Below are 15,861 nucleotides of genomic sequence, written 5' to 3' on the forward strand. Positions count from 1 at the left end.
TAATTGCCGGCTGCAGCAAATCTACACTGACGTGTGTCAACCATCCACAGGCGCACAGCAGCAGCTGTAGCAACATTTACCGAGTCACTGTCAGATTAATATCAGTGGCAGAAACGCAGACAATTGAGTACACCTTGAAGCCATTGCACAATGAGAGGAGGAACCTGCAAAACACTTACACTGTTATCGTCAGAATCTAGATTGAAGTTTATTTCAGCAATTCTGTCAAATGTGGCACTGAGGAAAGAAAACAAGCAGAATGTTAGAGGTGAGCAGACATCCTTCAGGTTAATGGGATTGCTGGGAGACAACTGGATCAGCGTGGCAACAAAGAAGAGGACGCTTACACTGAAGAATCACAGGAGTGCAGCAGGTTCCTACTTACTTGATGTTTTCATCATGCTCGCTGAACTCCTCATCATTGAACCCAAACTGATCCACAAAGTTGGCGGTCATTTGCTGGATCTGATAGTCGGAGAAGGCCTGGGGAGGATGAAAGGGTCATGATGTGAAGTGCAGAGTCGAAGGTGGTGAAACTCTGACTTGGGTCAAGAAGGCTCTGCTGACAGGCTCAAGAGTATCAGGAGGTTTACACTTCGGGACAGTTACAAGTAGGTTTCGGGACGGTGGTGAATTTCAAGCCGCCAGTAGCATCGAGTGTCCTACCTGTTGAAGAGACAGGTCGTTGGGAAAGGGGCTCTCCATGTCATCGTCCTCGCTGGACGAGTGCATGTTGTGAGTGCTGACCTGCAAAACACAGCAGACGTTTGGCGTTTTTCTTTGTCCAGCAGAAATATTGGTGCCCTGCAGCCTTGGTACACATGACACGACCATGGGTTACCACAACTTACAGTAAAGAGGGAAGAGTGAGGAAATTCTACTTCTGGTGTACAAAAACAACAAAAACAAAATCACCTCCCTACAAGGCGTAACAGGGCTTCTGCAGATTACATGTTAAATCTGCAACATTAAGATCATCATGCCAGCAGTGTTTGAACATGTCTGTGTGCCTTTTCCTCCATGATCTCAACAACCCTTCACTGATCTTGGCGCCTGCACCGCTGCCTCGACAAAGTCTGGACGAGTGGTTCTCATTTTTGCCCAAGTTCTGTTTTGCTGTTTAACTGGGTCTGTCTCTGCAGGTGGCAGCAGGTCCAGTGACGAGGATGTGACATCATCACACTACAATTGGATGGCTTTGATGTTTCATGACCTCACACAACCGATGGTCCTGCCCCTCAAATAACCGGCACTGCACAGCGAGTCACACAGATGGGCTCTGAATTACTTGTAAATTAGTTTAGGAACATCCTTTCCAAACGGTGCAATGAGGCTCAAGATCTCAACAGGCTTCCATCAAAGCGTACTCTTCTTAAACCACCTCCCATTGCACGGACCCTCATACATCTACTTTGTATCTCTCTCTCTCTCTCTCCCTCTCTCTCTCTCTCACACACACACACACACACACACACACACACACACACACACACACACACCTTTGTGTGCTATGTTTTTTGACTCTGTCAGATTAGTGGTTACTAAACAGTGTTATGAGCACAATTTTCCCCAAAACCACACTTAATATCAAGAGAGAAATGAATGTGATTTCAAAGTTAAGTTGATTTAATGGTCAAATAAATTTTTAGGATGTGTCAAAATCCTGCGTTAAGTATTAAAACAGAGGAAATTCAAAGACGTGGTCTATCTCCATCTGTGGACCTCTTCCTGTGTGAACGGGGCCTCTTCATAATGAAACACTTCTGACGAGTGTTGCTTAGATAATTTCACATTTATTCATTATTTATTTTTAATCAATGCCTGTGCCGCTTTGCTTGAGACTGTCCCTATCAACTGGCTGCTCTGGACACTGGGGAAAGAAGAGTGTGAGATAAGAGACAGTTAACAGGAATCGTTCATGCAGGAGCCTTGGTGCTGCCGGGCCGATATCTCACCAACTCTACCGTGTTCCTCCTGTTAGTTTCTCGAAGGGTCTCGTCAACAAATTTCTCCCAGCGACCTCTGCAGTCTTCTGGCAGCTCTACAACAAAGTGAACGTACTGACTGAGCACTAGAGCCATCTCTTATATTTCTAACATTTCAATGAAAAACGCTCGTTCATTTGGTGTTAAAGCTGCTGTAACACATGACTACCTTTGATGAGGTCAGTAATCTGGGCTTGTACAGGACCCTTCTCCAGGTTCTGGACCACCATGTTGGAGATTCTGGTCAGATGACCCATGTTTCCTCTCCTGGTGCCCCCTTCAGCCCTGTAATTCACAAGTACTCACTGTCAATAGGCACACAAATACAATTACACTACAAGACAGAATCCATCCCAGAGAACAATTTGCTTACTGGATTTTGTCGTTCTCCTCCCAGGCGTCCAGGATCTTTTGTACCAACTGACATTTCTGGAAGAGCTATGGGTTCAACAGAGAGCCAGTCAGGAATTACCAATTTAAGAAAGTACATTGAAATCTTACAGACACCACAGTGGACTGAGTTTCAGCGAGTCATCTGGGAATTACAGGATACCAAGCCGCTAAAGCCACCTACATGTGCCACAAGGGCATTATGGATGGAGGTCTGTGGGTCACTGGTCCCGTCAGTGTCCGTGGCCTCCCCGTGGGTTTCAGAGGCTGCTGCTGCTGTGGGCTTCCCGTTGAGGTTCTGGAGGCCTGGGTTGGACCGCTCCTCTGAGGAAGGGTGATTCAAGATAGCCGCCACACAGAGCTCCACTTGGAAGTGCAAAAAGTTATTCCACGAGTACTTGAAGAACAGACCCTGTGCAGAAAGAGTGAGAGAAGGCATACAGCAAACTACATGTGAGGCAGAAGAAGTCAAGATTCTCCCACTGACAGCATGGTAGAGTTGTCAAGATATCACCAGTACAGCCATGATGGCGCCTGATTATTTCCTCCACGCTCCATGGAGTCACATCAGGACTAACATGAACTACATGTCCCTGCTCCGCCTCTTGAAAGCTGAACCAATCTTACTGAAGCAGCAGCTAAAGCAGAAATGACTGCTCAAATCCACCTGCATCGTTTCACTGGACAAGAGGCAAGTTTGCAACCTCAGCGCACACAAAGTGTGCAACCACACCCGCTGCTACCAGGCCAGGTGGAGTCATAATGTAATCGGGCTTTTGGGGACCTCATTCAAGTCAGTTTACCCTGTAACACACAGGGTAAACACAATATTGATCAAAATGTTTAGAAATGATTATGTGAATGACAACAAGTCAGTCTACCAGTAGTAGGTCCATGATGCCAAGACTACACAGCTCCTGGCAGATACTGGGGGCACTGGTCTGCAGCAGAGCAGCCACCAGCCGTGCCACATGAAGACGGGCATTCCCCAGAGGCTGCTCTAGAACGCCAACGGTTGTCAATATTGCACTTTTCTGTGGAAAGAAAGGAAACACAATACATCAACTTGACAAAACCAGGGTTCTGAATTGCTGCTGGGATCCAGGATGAGAATTACTCAAGAAATCTGTGGTCCTTAAGTGTGTCATGCCTTTTTAGTCAATCACTTCTTCGTGTGTCAGCCGCTGGGGTCGAGTTCGCTCGTACATCCACCAGCACACTGACACCTACACTTAGGGAAGCATGATGATATCAGCACATCATCGTATTGATCACTTGATTCATATCGGTCTAGTTTTCCTCAAGTCTCTTTGCTTTATCAATATTGAGGAAACATTAAATTGCTTTTTGGGCTCTTCCAAATATTTTCCTAATAGAGAAATATATGACTTTTCACAATTATGTAAAAACTGAGAATATCAAAAAACTATTTTATATTAACCTCTTCCACTCACAGCATATTTTCAGGAAAAAAAAACGCCTAAAAAGACATACCCATAGTAAATGTGTAATTACTACACTTTACTAAAGGTTATATGCATGTTCTTGGTGTCCTTGGACATCTAGAGACTTCAGAGAATGTGTTCCAAGTGTCAGAAGTGTTGTATCTGTCAGTAAGCCTGAGTAAATTGGAATAAACCAGAGGAAAAAGTACGTTTTTTTACTCTCGCCAAAATATTTTATTTTTTTGACAGAGGAAAACACTATGCTAGCAATGATTTCATGCACCCAGACACCACTGATTAGCTTCATCCACTCCTTGACCACAAATTTACCAAAGTTGATAGAATTTGGGCGAACAGAGAAGCCTACATCAAGGATTTTGTAAGGATACACCCAGGCGAGAACTCCGTTTTCAAACTGTGCCAAAGGGATTATTTTCTACCTCTGATGAAAACTGGCTCCAAATTTCAATCAATTTTAATTTTAGTTGTCTCCTACTAACTATTGGAGCTTTTGGCTTTTGTTCAGCGGTCTGCCTTCGTCTGTGGGGCGCTGCGTGGAAAAGACGGTGAGAGAGCATAGTTTGAAAAGGTTTTACGCTCGAAGTTTTACGTAGCTGGGATTTGTAGTTCTTGGAATGGTAGGTGTCGATCGATTCAGTAGCTTCTCCCCTTTCCAAAGACTATAAAAACACTGTCGTAAAGAAGAAGTCTACGCGACAACTTTGATTCCGCTGTGGTCGCAAAATTTAAATGTCCCGATTTCGTACCAAAACAGATTAAAATCAGAGTCCAAACTTTGATCGAGAATTGAAAGTAAACATTGCCGTCAAATTTCGGTACATTTTTACAGCACCCAATTACGTCCAGTGTTTTTCAATCGGGCCATAAGGGTTAATAATATAAAAATCTGTAAATATCGGCCATAATCGACGAAGAAAATATTGGTGTATTGGAAATAAGCAAAAGAATCCGTTATTAATGACTTCTAATGATAATGGCCAGTTTCAAGTGAGCCGCTGTGAAAGAGAGAAAAATCAAAATACTCAACAAGTCTAGTCCAGGTAGAAGTTCCACTTCACAAAAATACAACCAAGTATGACAGCGAATCCACTCAATCATTCACTTGTCACGTTATGCACTCACCTTTGGGGGATCCAGAAGAAGCTGCTGGAAGTCCTTTAAATGGGGCTCAATGGCATTTAAAATACTGCTGTTGACAGTGTAAGACCGTTCATAACCCTGAGAATACAGATCCATCAGCCCTTCCAACCTGGGGGACACGGGCAGATGAACACATGAAGAAAGCATTTCATCCTCTTTCCACCCTTAAATGCAAACATCATAAATGCTCTTGTTGTGCAGAAGATCCCGGAAGACACAAACAGAAAAACAAGATTACCTGTGCTTGTAAATTTCGAATGGAAAGCTAAAGCAGGAAACAAGAGGCAAGTGAACTCACCCAGACCTCCTGGTCTCGAGTAAGGTAAGTAGCACTTGAGTTCCGTTAACGATAGACGCTTCACTCCTCTCACCCTCAAACATGTTCTTCAGAAGTCCCGCTACTGTTTCCTGCCTGAAACATACATGCCAGGAGTACCATTACTTACTGATGCTGACAGTGGCGAGTGGAAACAGGTGAGATACAAGCAGGTTTGTTGTTGCCCTAAGAAAGCATCAGAGGACACAAGCAAGGAGTTCTAAGTTTCATCTGCCTGCAAATACAAACACATGAGAAACCACATGACTAAAAGCCAGAAAAGCAACTGTACTGGTCTCTGCGTGCACACATGTACACACACACACACACACACACACACTGAACAACTTCTGACTAACATCAAAGCAGTGTTAAGCAAGTGTTAAGAGATTTAATCTTAAAAAATTAACTTACGACTCGAGCACAGCCAATAGTGGGTCAGCCTCCATGTTCTCCTGCATCTGATTGGCCTGGTCTCTACTAAGGCGGATGATGTCACAAAGCGTTTGGGATGCATTTGATTGTCTCTGAAAGGGAAATCCCCGAATAAAAACTCTACATTGACTTTAACTGAATTATATCTTCCTGAGTTGAAGGAGGCAGCATCACAGCAACAGCTCCAGCATGTTGGCACCCACCTCCTCATCTTTACCAGTATGGATTAGTTCTGTGAGTCTTTGAACCAACTTCTCCTCATTCAGCCACTTGGAAAAAAATGCATAAAAATGGCATTAGTCAGAGGCTGGTGTTTACTCAGAGGAAGGTGCATAACTGGCATCGTTGGAGCTTACATGGAGGACCTCCTGCCTCAAGGGGGCAGGCTCCACACAGCTAATGAGGCGAAGCAGCAAGTCCATCATGGCAGAGGCATCTATATGTTTCAGCACCAGACCGATGAAGCCCTCCTTTTTCTTTAGAAAGGTGATCACCTGAGGAGAAAAGATTGCTTGTGATAGAAACGTCAACAAGCATTTGTAACTCTTGTGTGTTACCTACCGCTTGTGTGTTGCTACACAGCTGTGCCTTTGCTTGTTGACAACGTGAAGTTCTTTTGACCACTTGCACAGTTCACGCACCAGTGTCCAGCAGGGATCTCCCCCATCATTTCTGGTTTGCCCACAATCCCTTTCAGTCATTTAGTCTGATCTGATTCTCAGTGTTCATGGACAATACTTTCATCAATGCCCACATCACGATCAGAATCTTTCAGCAGAACTCGCTACTTCCAGTTCGTCCTCAGCTAACTTGAATATGAAAATTATTTAATTCTGGCACTTCTAAACTTCTCAAATGTTTTCAGAGCAGATGGATCAAACCAAGATGGTGGAATGAGTCGTTTCACAGGGGTGTACAGCAAAGACACCAATGACATCATGGCCTGCAGTGGAGCCTATTATGCAATGTTTAACGCAACTGGCATTAAATAAAATGATCAGATCCATCAGTAACAAGTACCTCGAATGCTGAGGGAGATTTGATCAGGACTCGCGTGAAGCACCAGACAATTCTACATTTGTGAGGATTATAATGTTCACTTGTTATTCAGCTATTGAAGGGCAGTAAACCTGTTAGGTCTATTAATGTTGTGGCTTATTAGTGAATAAAAGATACTGGACAATACTCTTTATTGGAAAAAATACTGATCTTCGTTCTTGTACCTGTTCAGTTTTCCTGGCAATAAGATTGCCGATGGTTTTGCTGAAGAAGCTGGCCAGTAGTGGGTTGAGTGGCGGGTCCTGTTCGAGGAAGTGGTACAGCATCTCGAGGAGAGACTCGTCCCCACCCAGCTTATCATTTATAATGGACACATCGGAGGTCAAGAGCTCACACGCAATGTTGGGGAACCTCAGGAAAAAAACACAGGGCAATTACATTTGTTGCAGAGCCTCGGTGTAATCCCTGACTGTAAAAGGGTATCATATATTTAATGAAAGTCTTTCTGAAGTCACTTGAAATTCATTCAATGTCTATACATACTGCCAGCAAGTAGAACCCAAAACCTTCAAACTGTGAGGCGACAGTGCTCACTGCACCACTCACAAGAGGAGGTGCAGCACGCTGGTTAGTTCAACGCTTTCATAGATCATTTTTCCATGAGAATACTTTCCCTGTCCATTGACCAGCAGTGACAACAAATGATGATTATCAACCAGATCAGCAGGGTTGTACTGACTCAACCATGAGCTGTTCGTCTCCATTTACACGTCCAAATGAAACCCAGTCACATCATTACTTTGCCATCCACTCCTGGGGGTCTTACTTAAAGCGGCTCCTTTCCTCCAGGTCCGCGGGTGGCTCTGTGGTGATGAGGCTGACTAGCTCCTGCATGCAGTGGTCCTGGGAGAGGAAGAGGAGTAGCCGACGGTTCTGGGCCTTGCACTCCTGTAAAACATCATCCTCCTCCATCAGCTCCCTCAGCGTCACGTCCTCCCTGTCCAGCAACTGGTCGATGTGGGAGGTGGTGTGAAGGTCAAACTTCCAAAACATGATGACCACTGTGATGGAGGACACAGACCTGGACCACAGGACAGCAGAGAGGAGAAGATGATGTTTATGTATGAATGGTCTTGTAAACAGCATTGACATCATACAAACTTCCCACTGGGACCATCAGAGTATCTCTGATTGTTGATGACAGACGGTTTGATGAGAAAGACCAAGTGAAACCTACTTTCAAGCGTGAAAAGTGGTCAGAGCACGAAATGTGGAGAAACTGCTGCACAAGACTGATTATTGTATCAATGCTGGGATATAAGAATGCTTCTCAAAGCATAGTGAGCCTTGAAACAGACCAAAAATGTGCTGCCTTCTGCATGATAGAACACACACACACACACACACACACACACACACACACACACACACACTATTTCTAGGTGGCGATGATGAAGGGGGAAGCTTCTTCAACTTAGCCCACCACTGAATTGAGAATTAATATATTTATCATGCACCCCTTCAGTCTGTCAAATGTTATCGAACCGAATGGATCACGTTAAGGTAGTGGAACAGGTCACTTCGTGGAGAATGTGAGACATCCAACAACAACAATTTATTAACCATTAATCAGTCGCTTATTTCACAATGAAAGTCAATGGGAAAGAATGCTGGGACTGCAGTTTGTCACGGTTGATGGGGGAGGAACCAAAAAAATCAGAGAAACATTTTAACTAGATTCAAAATCGATGCACGCCCCTCAGTGGATTATGATTCAAACATTTAAATGTTGTCATGGGAAGAGAAAGGACAGAGGTTTGGGAAAATAGTCACAATATTGATTTTTTTGGACACACCTTTAGCAAACATTAAAGATAAATGAATGATGACATGTTGGCTTTGAGAACCAAGCCAGCATGGATACTGTGACCAGTAACAAGGGTCCATTTGCCCTAAAGAAGTGGGAATGGAGGAGATCTCTATGAACAGATTCTGAAGCCAAGGAGGACAATATATCGGGACAGGGAAGCTTCTCGTTCCATCTGAATAGTTTTGACCAACCACTTTTGAGCCTCGGTTGCGTCCACATAAACGGTGCGTGTGGAGCGCAAAAGAGACGGAACCCTAATGGCCGTAATGAAAGACAGGAAAAATGGCTGCAGTCTGATGATTTAACAAAACTGCTGTGGTGGTTTCAAACTGCCAAATGAGTACCAGTGCCAAACTGGGTACTTTTGAAGTGATCAGTTTGCATTTGTCATCTTTCAGCTCCATGCAAGCATCTCAAGTTGCTGTATGGACTGTAAATTATGAGCAACAGCTTAGATGGGAAGTCTTGAAACCCCAGGATGCTGGCTCTTGTTGGCAGAGGCCTTCATGGGTCAGACACAGCCGATGGGTTCAGAGATGGAGCTCTAGATGATTCACTAACCTCACGCACCCAGCTTTGGTTTTTTTGTTGTTGTTGTTTTTAATTAGAAAACAACCCCAGATAGATTATTGAGATCCAGGAGAATGTAGTCACTCTACACAATTACAAAAAGATGGAAACTGCACAAAATATGTTCACACATACCAGTGGATGAAATGTGGATATCTTTAATCAGACCTCCCCCACGGGCAGGCAGGCATTTGTGTTTGTGCAGACAACAGACAGTGTGGCGAGGCCTGGCATTTATCAGCATGGGTCTCCTCTTAAAACGCAGGCCTCTTTAGGAGTTGAGACGCTGAGGGGCTCACCATAACCTGCACGACAAATCAAAAAGAACAAGGTAATATTACAACTTAACTGTGCACCAGGTGTTTATATGATGTGACGCTTCTCGCACACTGACTTCAGCTTAAATCTTTTCAAATACTGAAAGTATCCATGATGACTGATGATATTGGTTGGTTGTACCTTTAAAATTAAGTGATCATCACACTCCAACTCCAGGTTAAGAAGTGTGGCTTCACTTGTTAGTAAATTTTAGGGGAATATCCTCAACACCACCATGGTGGAAAGCTTTATATTCTTTGTCTGTGTAAGATTTTCTGTTTATACTTATAAAGCGTGCTATAATTTAAGTGTGATATGTTGCCATTTGTGAAAGACGTAGTGCACCAAAGCCTCTGTATTTGTAGTTATGTATTTTGTGAATGACACCGACTGTTCAGTATTTACAAACCACACTGTCAGGGAAGTGATAAGATTTACTGATGCCAATGCCATTCAATCAATTTCATTCCCTTATCAAATCTTGATCAATTTTTGTGGGTTCAAGTGGGCCTAAAAACACTTCCAGCATCAAAATAATTAGTTTAAATGAGTCTAAACACAGTGTAGAAACGGATAACAAAAGTGATGCAGCTGTGAGGAAGTAAAGCCTGGTTTATGCTTCTGCATCGCCGCAACGCCGTACCTACGCCGTCAACGCAGACCCCTACGCCGTAGCCTAACGTGCACCTCCAAAAAATCCTGACTATGCGTCGTGTCGACGCGTTATGACGTGAACGTCAAGGACTGTGATTGGTCCGCTCAGAACGTCATTTCCAGTTTAGCACAACAATACCGCCATTTTTAAAGATTCTGTGGTGAGAGTTACACGCAAAAATGGACCAAGCCGAAGAAAGGGTTATCGAGGAGGTCCGCAAGTACGACCACCTTTACAACTCCTCTTCAAGGCCCTATAAAGACTGCCAAATGGCAAACAATTCGGCAAGGAATCCAACAAGAGCCCCCCGAAACCATACAAAGACAAAGCCACACCCCTAGCGGCTCAGCGGTGAATAGCAGAGCAATGTGTTCCCTCGACGCAGAACTTCGAATGCTCAATGACGGCGTAGGGTCGCTGCGACGCAGAAGCATAAACCAAGCTTAGTTCTATACAGAGAATCGTCTGGTTTTCAGGGTGACCAGCCTGACCGACAACCAGCCAGTCACTGTCTCATTTCCAATGCCTAAGTGGTCATTTGCCACACACAGCGGCTGTTTTAGACGGTTGGCACATCAATCTGCACAGAGCAGATTGACCCAGAGAGATCTTCATACAAATGGCCTATTATATTCCATCAATTTTCAAAATAAAAACCATGTGCAGCTTCCCAATTAAAAAACCTGACCTGAAAAGGACAAAACATAAACACGTACTCCACCCGCGTGCGACAGAAACACATAAATCAAGAGACAACTACCAAATTAGCAGAATCTGAACAAGTTAACTAATTGCAGCTATGTGGAGGACCACATAGATTGGCTATGCAGCCAGAACACAGTGCAGCCGTGTCGCTGGAAATTTGGGATCAAGATTGAAATTTTTAAAACATTTACAGCCAAAATATTCCATGGGGAGCCACAACGAAAAAACCTTGAATAACAAACCTAATCACACACTTAAAATGCCACCACCCCCACTGAGCCGACCCAGTTTGAGGAGGCTAACAAAGGGAAAGTGGCCAAGAAAAGTGGGAAATTTTCGTTTGAAGAAAAGTTGACGTGATGTTTTTATATTCCATCAAGTATAGTCCTTAGACAGAAAATCAGAATCGGCAAAAATATGTATCAGCAGGTCCATCTGTCCATCCATCCATCCATCATCCATCCCTCCATCTTCCCCCTCTTCTCCTGTTGAGGGTGGTGGGGGTGGAGCCTATCCTAGCAGCCTTCCCCCTGGACAGGTCACCAGTCCATGGCAGGGCCAACACATAGAGACAGACAACCATTGGCTCTCCCAGCCACGCCTACGGTCAATTTAGAGTCTGGATTAACCTGGTCCCTCTTGATGTCTTTGGACTGTGGAGGAAGCTGGAGTACCAGAGAGAACCCAGCAGGAACAGGGAGAACATGGAGACTCACCCAGAAAGACCCCGTGCTGCAGCCGGGGCTCCACCCACAACCTTCTTGCTGGGGGCCACAGGGAGGACCACTGCTCCACCGTGCAACACCATCAGCAGGTCACACACAAAAAAATTCCAAAACTGGAACTGGCAAAGCAAAATGTGATCAGTGCATCTAGATGACAAAGCTCTTGCAAATCTTGAAAGGAGACAGTGAGTTGCAGCAAAGATCTGAACACTCACTGGTTTGCAATATGTGACAGTCAGAAAAACACGGTGGCAAAATGTTATTGCCTGCTTCCAATACATCATTTTAATAAATGGCTATGATCAATAAGTTCTGTCCTAAATTGTATACATTACATTAGAATTGTACATTTAAAGACGGATATCAAACATTTTGAAATTATATTTTTCATTTACAATCCAAACTAAAAACCTGAAGAGATCAAATCATCAAATGCCATTCTTTCAAAGGCACAAGGAACAAGAGAGAATAACTATAATGTGAATGATGTGATCTTTGTTTTTTCTATTAGTTGTTCTATCTTAATTCCTATACATATTAAAGATGTTTGTTAGGCTAAATCTTACAAATTATAATGTTAACCTGCAATATTAGGCTTTGACGTGTCCACATGTGGGCTTAGAAATGACCAAGAATGTTTTATGGCTGGTTCTCAGGATGTCACTTCAACTGCATTGGAAACAAACCTGAGGCATACAGAGTTGCTGTGTGCTTGCTCTCGACTCTATACTTAGAGATAACCGCTCAACAAGAGGCAGTCAATGTCTCTTCCTAGTCTCAATAGCACCACTGCAGAGGCTTAAATAAGCAAACAATCACAAGATGGTAAATAGAGAAAGCGTCTTAAACTGTGGAGAAAAGTGTTATGAGAGGAAGCAAGTACCCTCTGTTTGTCTTTCCTTCAGCAGTTACTGGGGAAGCAAATCTAGCCAACCTAACACCAGCGGAGACAAAGCACATTTACATCTGCTGGCTTCATCACAGCCAGCATGCAATCAACTGTTGATCATGGAAGTAAAACTGAAGAAGGAAATCAAAGTGCTTCCTCCTTTTTCTTTTTTCCTGAGGAGAACCCTTTGCTACAAATGCAATGGCGGCGGCGGCAGCAGCACCAGCGTCCATCTGGCATACATTTACAGAGTACACAAGAGCAATAATAACCCACGGAGCGCTCCCTGTGGACACTGAGCTGGAAAGCAAATGCTTGACTTTACATCCAAAATAGAACCCACTAGAGGCAACCTCAATAAAAACAATCCACTAGCACATATTCAGTTGCGGAAAAGAGGAACAATGGCACATGTGAAGGACATACAGGTGGATATTGTGAAACAGAATTAAGTCTGTAAATGGAAGTGGAAAAGCAGTGAAAACCAGGGAACCTTTTAACTTGAGCCCTCTTTTTCTTGCAGAGTGCAGAACACAACTTCTAGCAACTGGATCTTGTTGTATTGGATACCTGCTGAAACACACTTCCAAGTGACTCACTTGGCAACAGAGTATGTCAGAGGGCACACTTGAACAATACTTCTATTTTACCTGTTGCAACACAATTGCACTAAAAGACTCCGCACATGTCAACATACTGAGTGCTTTGTGAACCTATGATGCACCCAAAATACGTGGAGTTGATTAATTTAAGATAGTTACTGTCCACCTATGTCTATTGTAAGTGTATAAATTTGCACTTCATAACCCCTCACAAATGTATATATTATTGTTACTACTTCCATTGGATATTGCTTGCCCTTGTGTTGGTTACTGTCAAGCACACACTCAATGGCTTCCAACTGCTTTCCAAGCATTCGACTGTTTGTTGACGCTGTGGAAAAGGTAAAAATTCAACTTTGTTTATGTCACTATTGGTGGTTACATGTTACATTTTATCTGTGCTGCATGATTTGCTGAAAAAGTCCTATTGTGAACATTTGATTCCAAACCTCTCTTTTGGAGAAAGTTGATCTGTTCTGATATGCTGATACACACTTGTACTGTGCACACTTTAAGTAGGCCTGCATTAATATTCTCCAAAACAATCCAGTGTACACTTGACGGTCGAATAACATATTAGGGATAAATAACTTAATAGGGATATCCACATTAACCAGTTAACCAACCATCAAATGTGAAGTTTTCATGTCAATTAAATGGTTAAAAGTTAGCGTCAAAGCTGTATACACGTCATACATGAAGCCATGTTAAGCCGTATTTATAAACTCACCCTAAATATCAGAGCAGCCGAGTCAGTGCATCAATGAAAGCTTTTTAGACACATCTGTGCAGACAAGTGTTTATACTGTGTATTTTCAAAGTTTGAATGTTCCCATTTCATATTTGGTCTCATCTGTGCGTTTTATTTTTCATGTTCACTGCATATCATGAAATTGATATTTTTAGTTTTACTTGTCTCATTATAGGGCTGGCACACTCCAGTATGAGAGACAACGTCCCATCATCGGACACTCACGGTTGTTGGCGGGTGATACCCAGCCCTTGACATCAGAGCGGGACATCCCTCATTGTGTTTACTATGAGGATATAATAATCAACTGGTATCATAATCTACTTGTTCGCTGAGCAAGAGAATTACCAAGTATTTTTCAACTCAAACAGAAAAAACTCTTGTGTAGCCTGTATTTGATTAATATCTTAATTACTGCCTCTCTGACAGCGTCAATCACAGCTGAACATAGCCGTCTTTGGGAAGGACAGAGATGATGTATTGGCTCACATAAGATGGACCTGACGAGGTGGTTGCTGAGGTTTGTCAGCCACTCTTACTCTGATAACAGCGCTGGATGCTTGGCATCATCAATGGTCTTTAACAGTGCTTGATTCCTTTACTTTAAAAACATAGCTGCCATGTAGTCTCTAAAATGTTGATACAACAGGTCCAACAATGATGAGAAACTGGTATGTGTGGCCCAAGAACTGTAATAGAAGCACTGGCATGAAATGCACATCAACTGACCTGCAACGGAGCTCAGATTTCTGTTTACTTCAGCCCCCCTGGAGGCACAAGGACCAAATAACCCACCGTTGAAAAGCAGTAGCTGCTCACCTCTGATCGAATGTGTCTTGATCAAATTTTGCGCTCGGTCTTGTTATTCATAGTGTACACCAACAGTTACGAAAACACCAAAGCAGAGAGAATGCAAAGGCGACGTTAGTTGACTTGGTGAACTCAGCCTTGCTTCGATCCTGGTGGCCTCAAACTAACCCGACAAACCCCGGGGAGCTCCATGCTGGACAACACTAACCTTCAAAAATATTCATAAGTTAAGCACACATTAGCGGGAAAGTGTAACTGTTCGATGGTGCCGAGCAAACCGTAGCATTAGCCGTCAGGAAAGGCGGGTGTGCTGCCTCAAACTGTCGTCTAGCTGCTCGCCAGATGAACACTAATTTGACAAAGTTAGCCAACATCACCCTGTTATCTAGCGACTTTGGTAACAACAACTTCTTGCTTGACAAAACTAGCCGACGTTAGTTCCTCCTTTGCTCTCATTAGCACGTTAGCTAGTTAGCCAGGGTCGGTTAACGTGAATCACGAACGGCACTGAGCCGAGTTAGCACTCTTTAACTGCTCTCCAACTTGGGTCGAACTTTCCCTGTGCAGCAGCGGAGTTAACGGTAGCTGGATGCGGGCACTAACCGAACACGTTCCGTCCGTGCAAAACTTACCTTTGATTTCAACTCCTGTGCGATTCCCTTCGTCTGTACAATTATGTCGTTTTTCGTCAAGCAGCCAACCCCCTTGGTCACTGGTTGTCCAGCTAAGTAATAGCTAGCTGTGTTAGCTACAACACATTAGCCTGTGAGCGAAAAGTGATTTGTTTTGAAGAAGGGGTCAGCCTGCGACAGCACAGGCTGCTGTTAGCTTGCTCAAGTTAGCTGACGTTAGTCAAATGTGTCTTTGAAGTCAGTCAAAAACCAGTTACCCAGCATTAATGGTACCTTGGCATTATAAGCAGTATCTCTTATTTCACAAATAGAATGTATGTTTCGTACTCACGCGTAGAGTAATTCAAACGCAGAGCTAAGTTTAGCATGCAAGGCAGGAAAAACTCACTGATATTTTTCGAATCAAAATGGCGACATGGTGACGAGAGCGCGCACAGGACCTGCACGGGGACGCGCACTGACTTGAGCTCAACGAACACTTGAGTTTGCTGAGCGGTGCGACGCTGCCATTGAAGCGCGACTGCCTGAATGATTGTCGGCAGCACGGGGCTCTTTGGGCCGGCGACCACACCTTCATACTCTTGTTTTTGCTTTGTTTCTTCG

The 15,861-nt window shown here is 43.7% G+C and overlaps 1 protein-coding gene across 13 annotated transcripts in view; it reads right to left on the reverse strand.

Annotated features, from left to right (window-relative positions):
- The window catches only part of ppp6r2a (protein phosphatase 6, regulatory subunit 2a), a 29,914-nt gene that overhangs the window by 6,828 nt on the left and 7,225 nt on the right, over nt 1-15,861 (reverse strand). For 2 of the 13 annotated variants that reach the window (XM_086201337.1, XM_086201324.1), the window contains exons 1-17: nt 15,259-15,581; nt 9,307-9,476; nt 7,558-7,812; nt 6,956-7,142; nt 6,089-6,226; nt 5,936-6,001; nt 5,712-5,824; nt 5,280-5,393; nt 4,964-5,090; nt 3,257-3,409; nt 2,560-2,787; nt 2,359-2,423; nt 2,155-2,270; nt 1,956-2,041; nt 667-747; nt 386-483; nt 180-237 (exon numbers count right to left, since the gene is read on the reverse strand). In XM_086201337.1, coding sequence (XP_086057463.1) covers nt 180-237; nt 386-483; nt 667-747; nt 1,956-2,041; nt 2,155-2,270; nt 2,359-2,423; nt 2,560-2,787; nt 3,257-3,409; nt 4,964-5,090; nt 5,280-5,393; nt 5,712-5,824; nt 5,936-6,001; nt 6,089-6,226; nt 6,956-7,142; nt 7,558-7,784 — 1,857 coding nt within the window. In that variant the 5' untranslated portion in view covers nt 7,785-7,812; nt 9,307-9,476; nt 15,259-15,581. The other 11 variants (XM_086201329.1, XM_086201326.1, XM_086201325.1 and 8 more) reach the window with 11 other exon arrangements.

This window comes from Aulostomus chinensis, chromosome 4, assembly GCF_037954235.1.
Source record: "Aulostomus chinensis isolate RoL2024-O1b breed Wild chromosome 4, RoL_Achi_v1.0, whole genome shotgun sequence".
Lineage (NCBI taxonomy): Eukaryota > Metazoa > Chordata > Actinopteri > Syngnathiformes > Aulostomidae > Aulostomus > Aulostomus chinensis.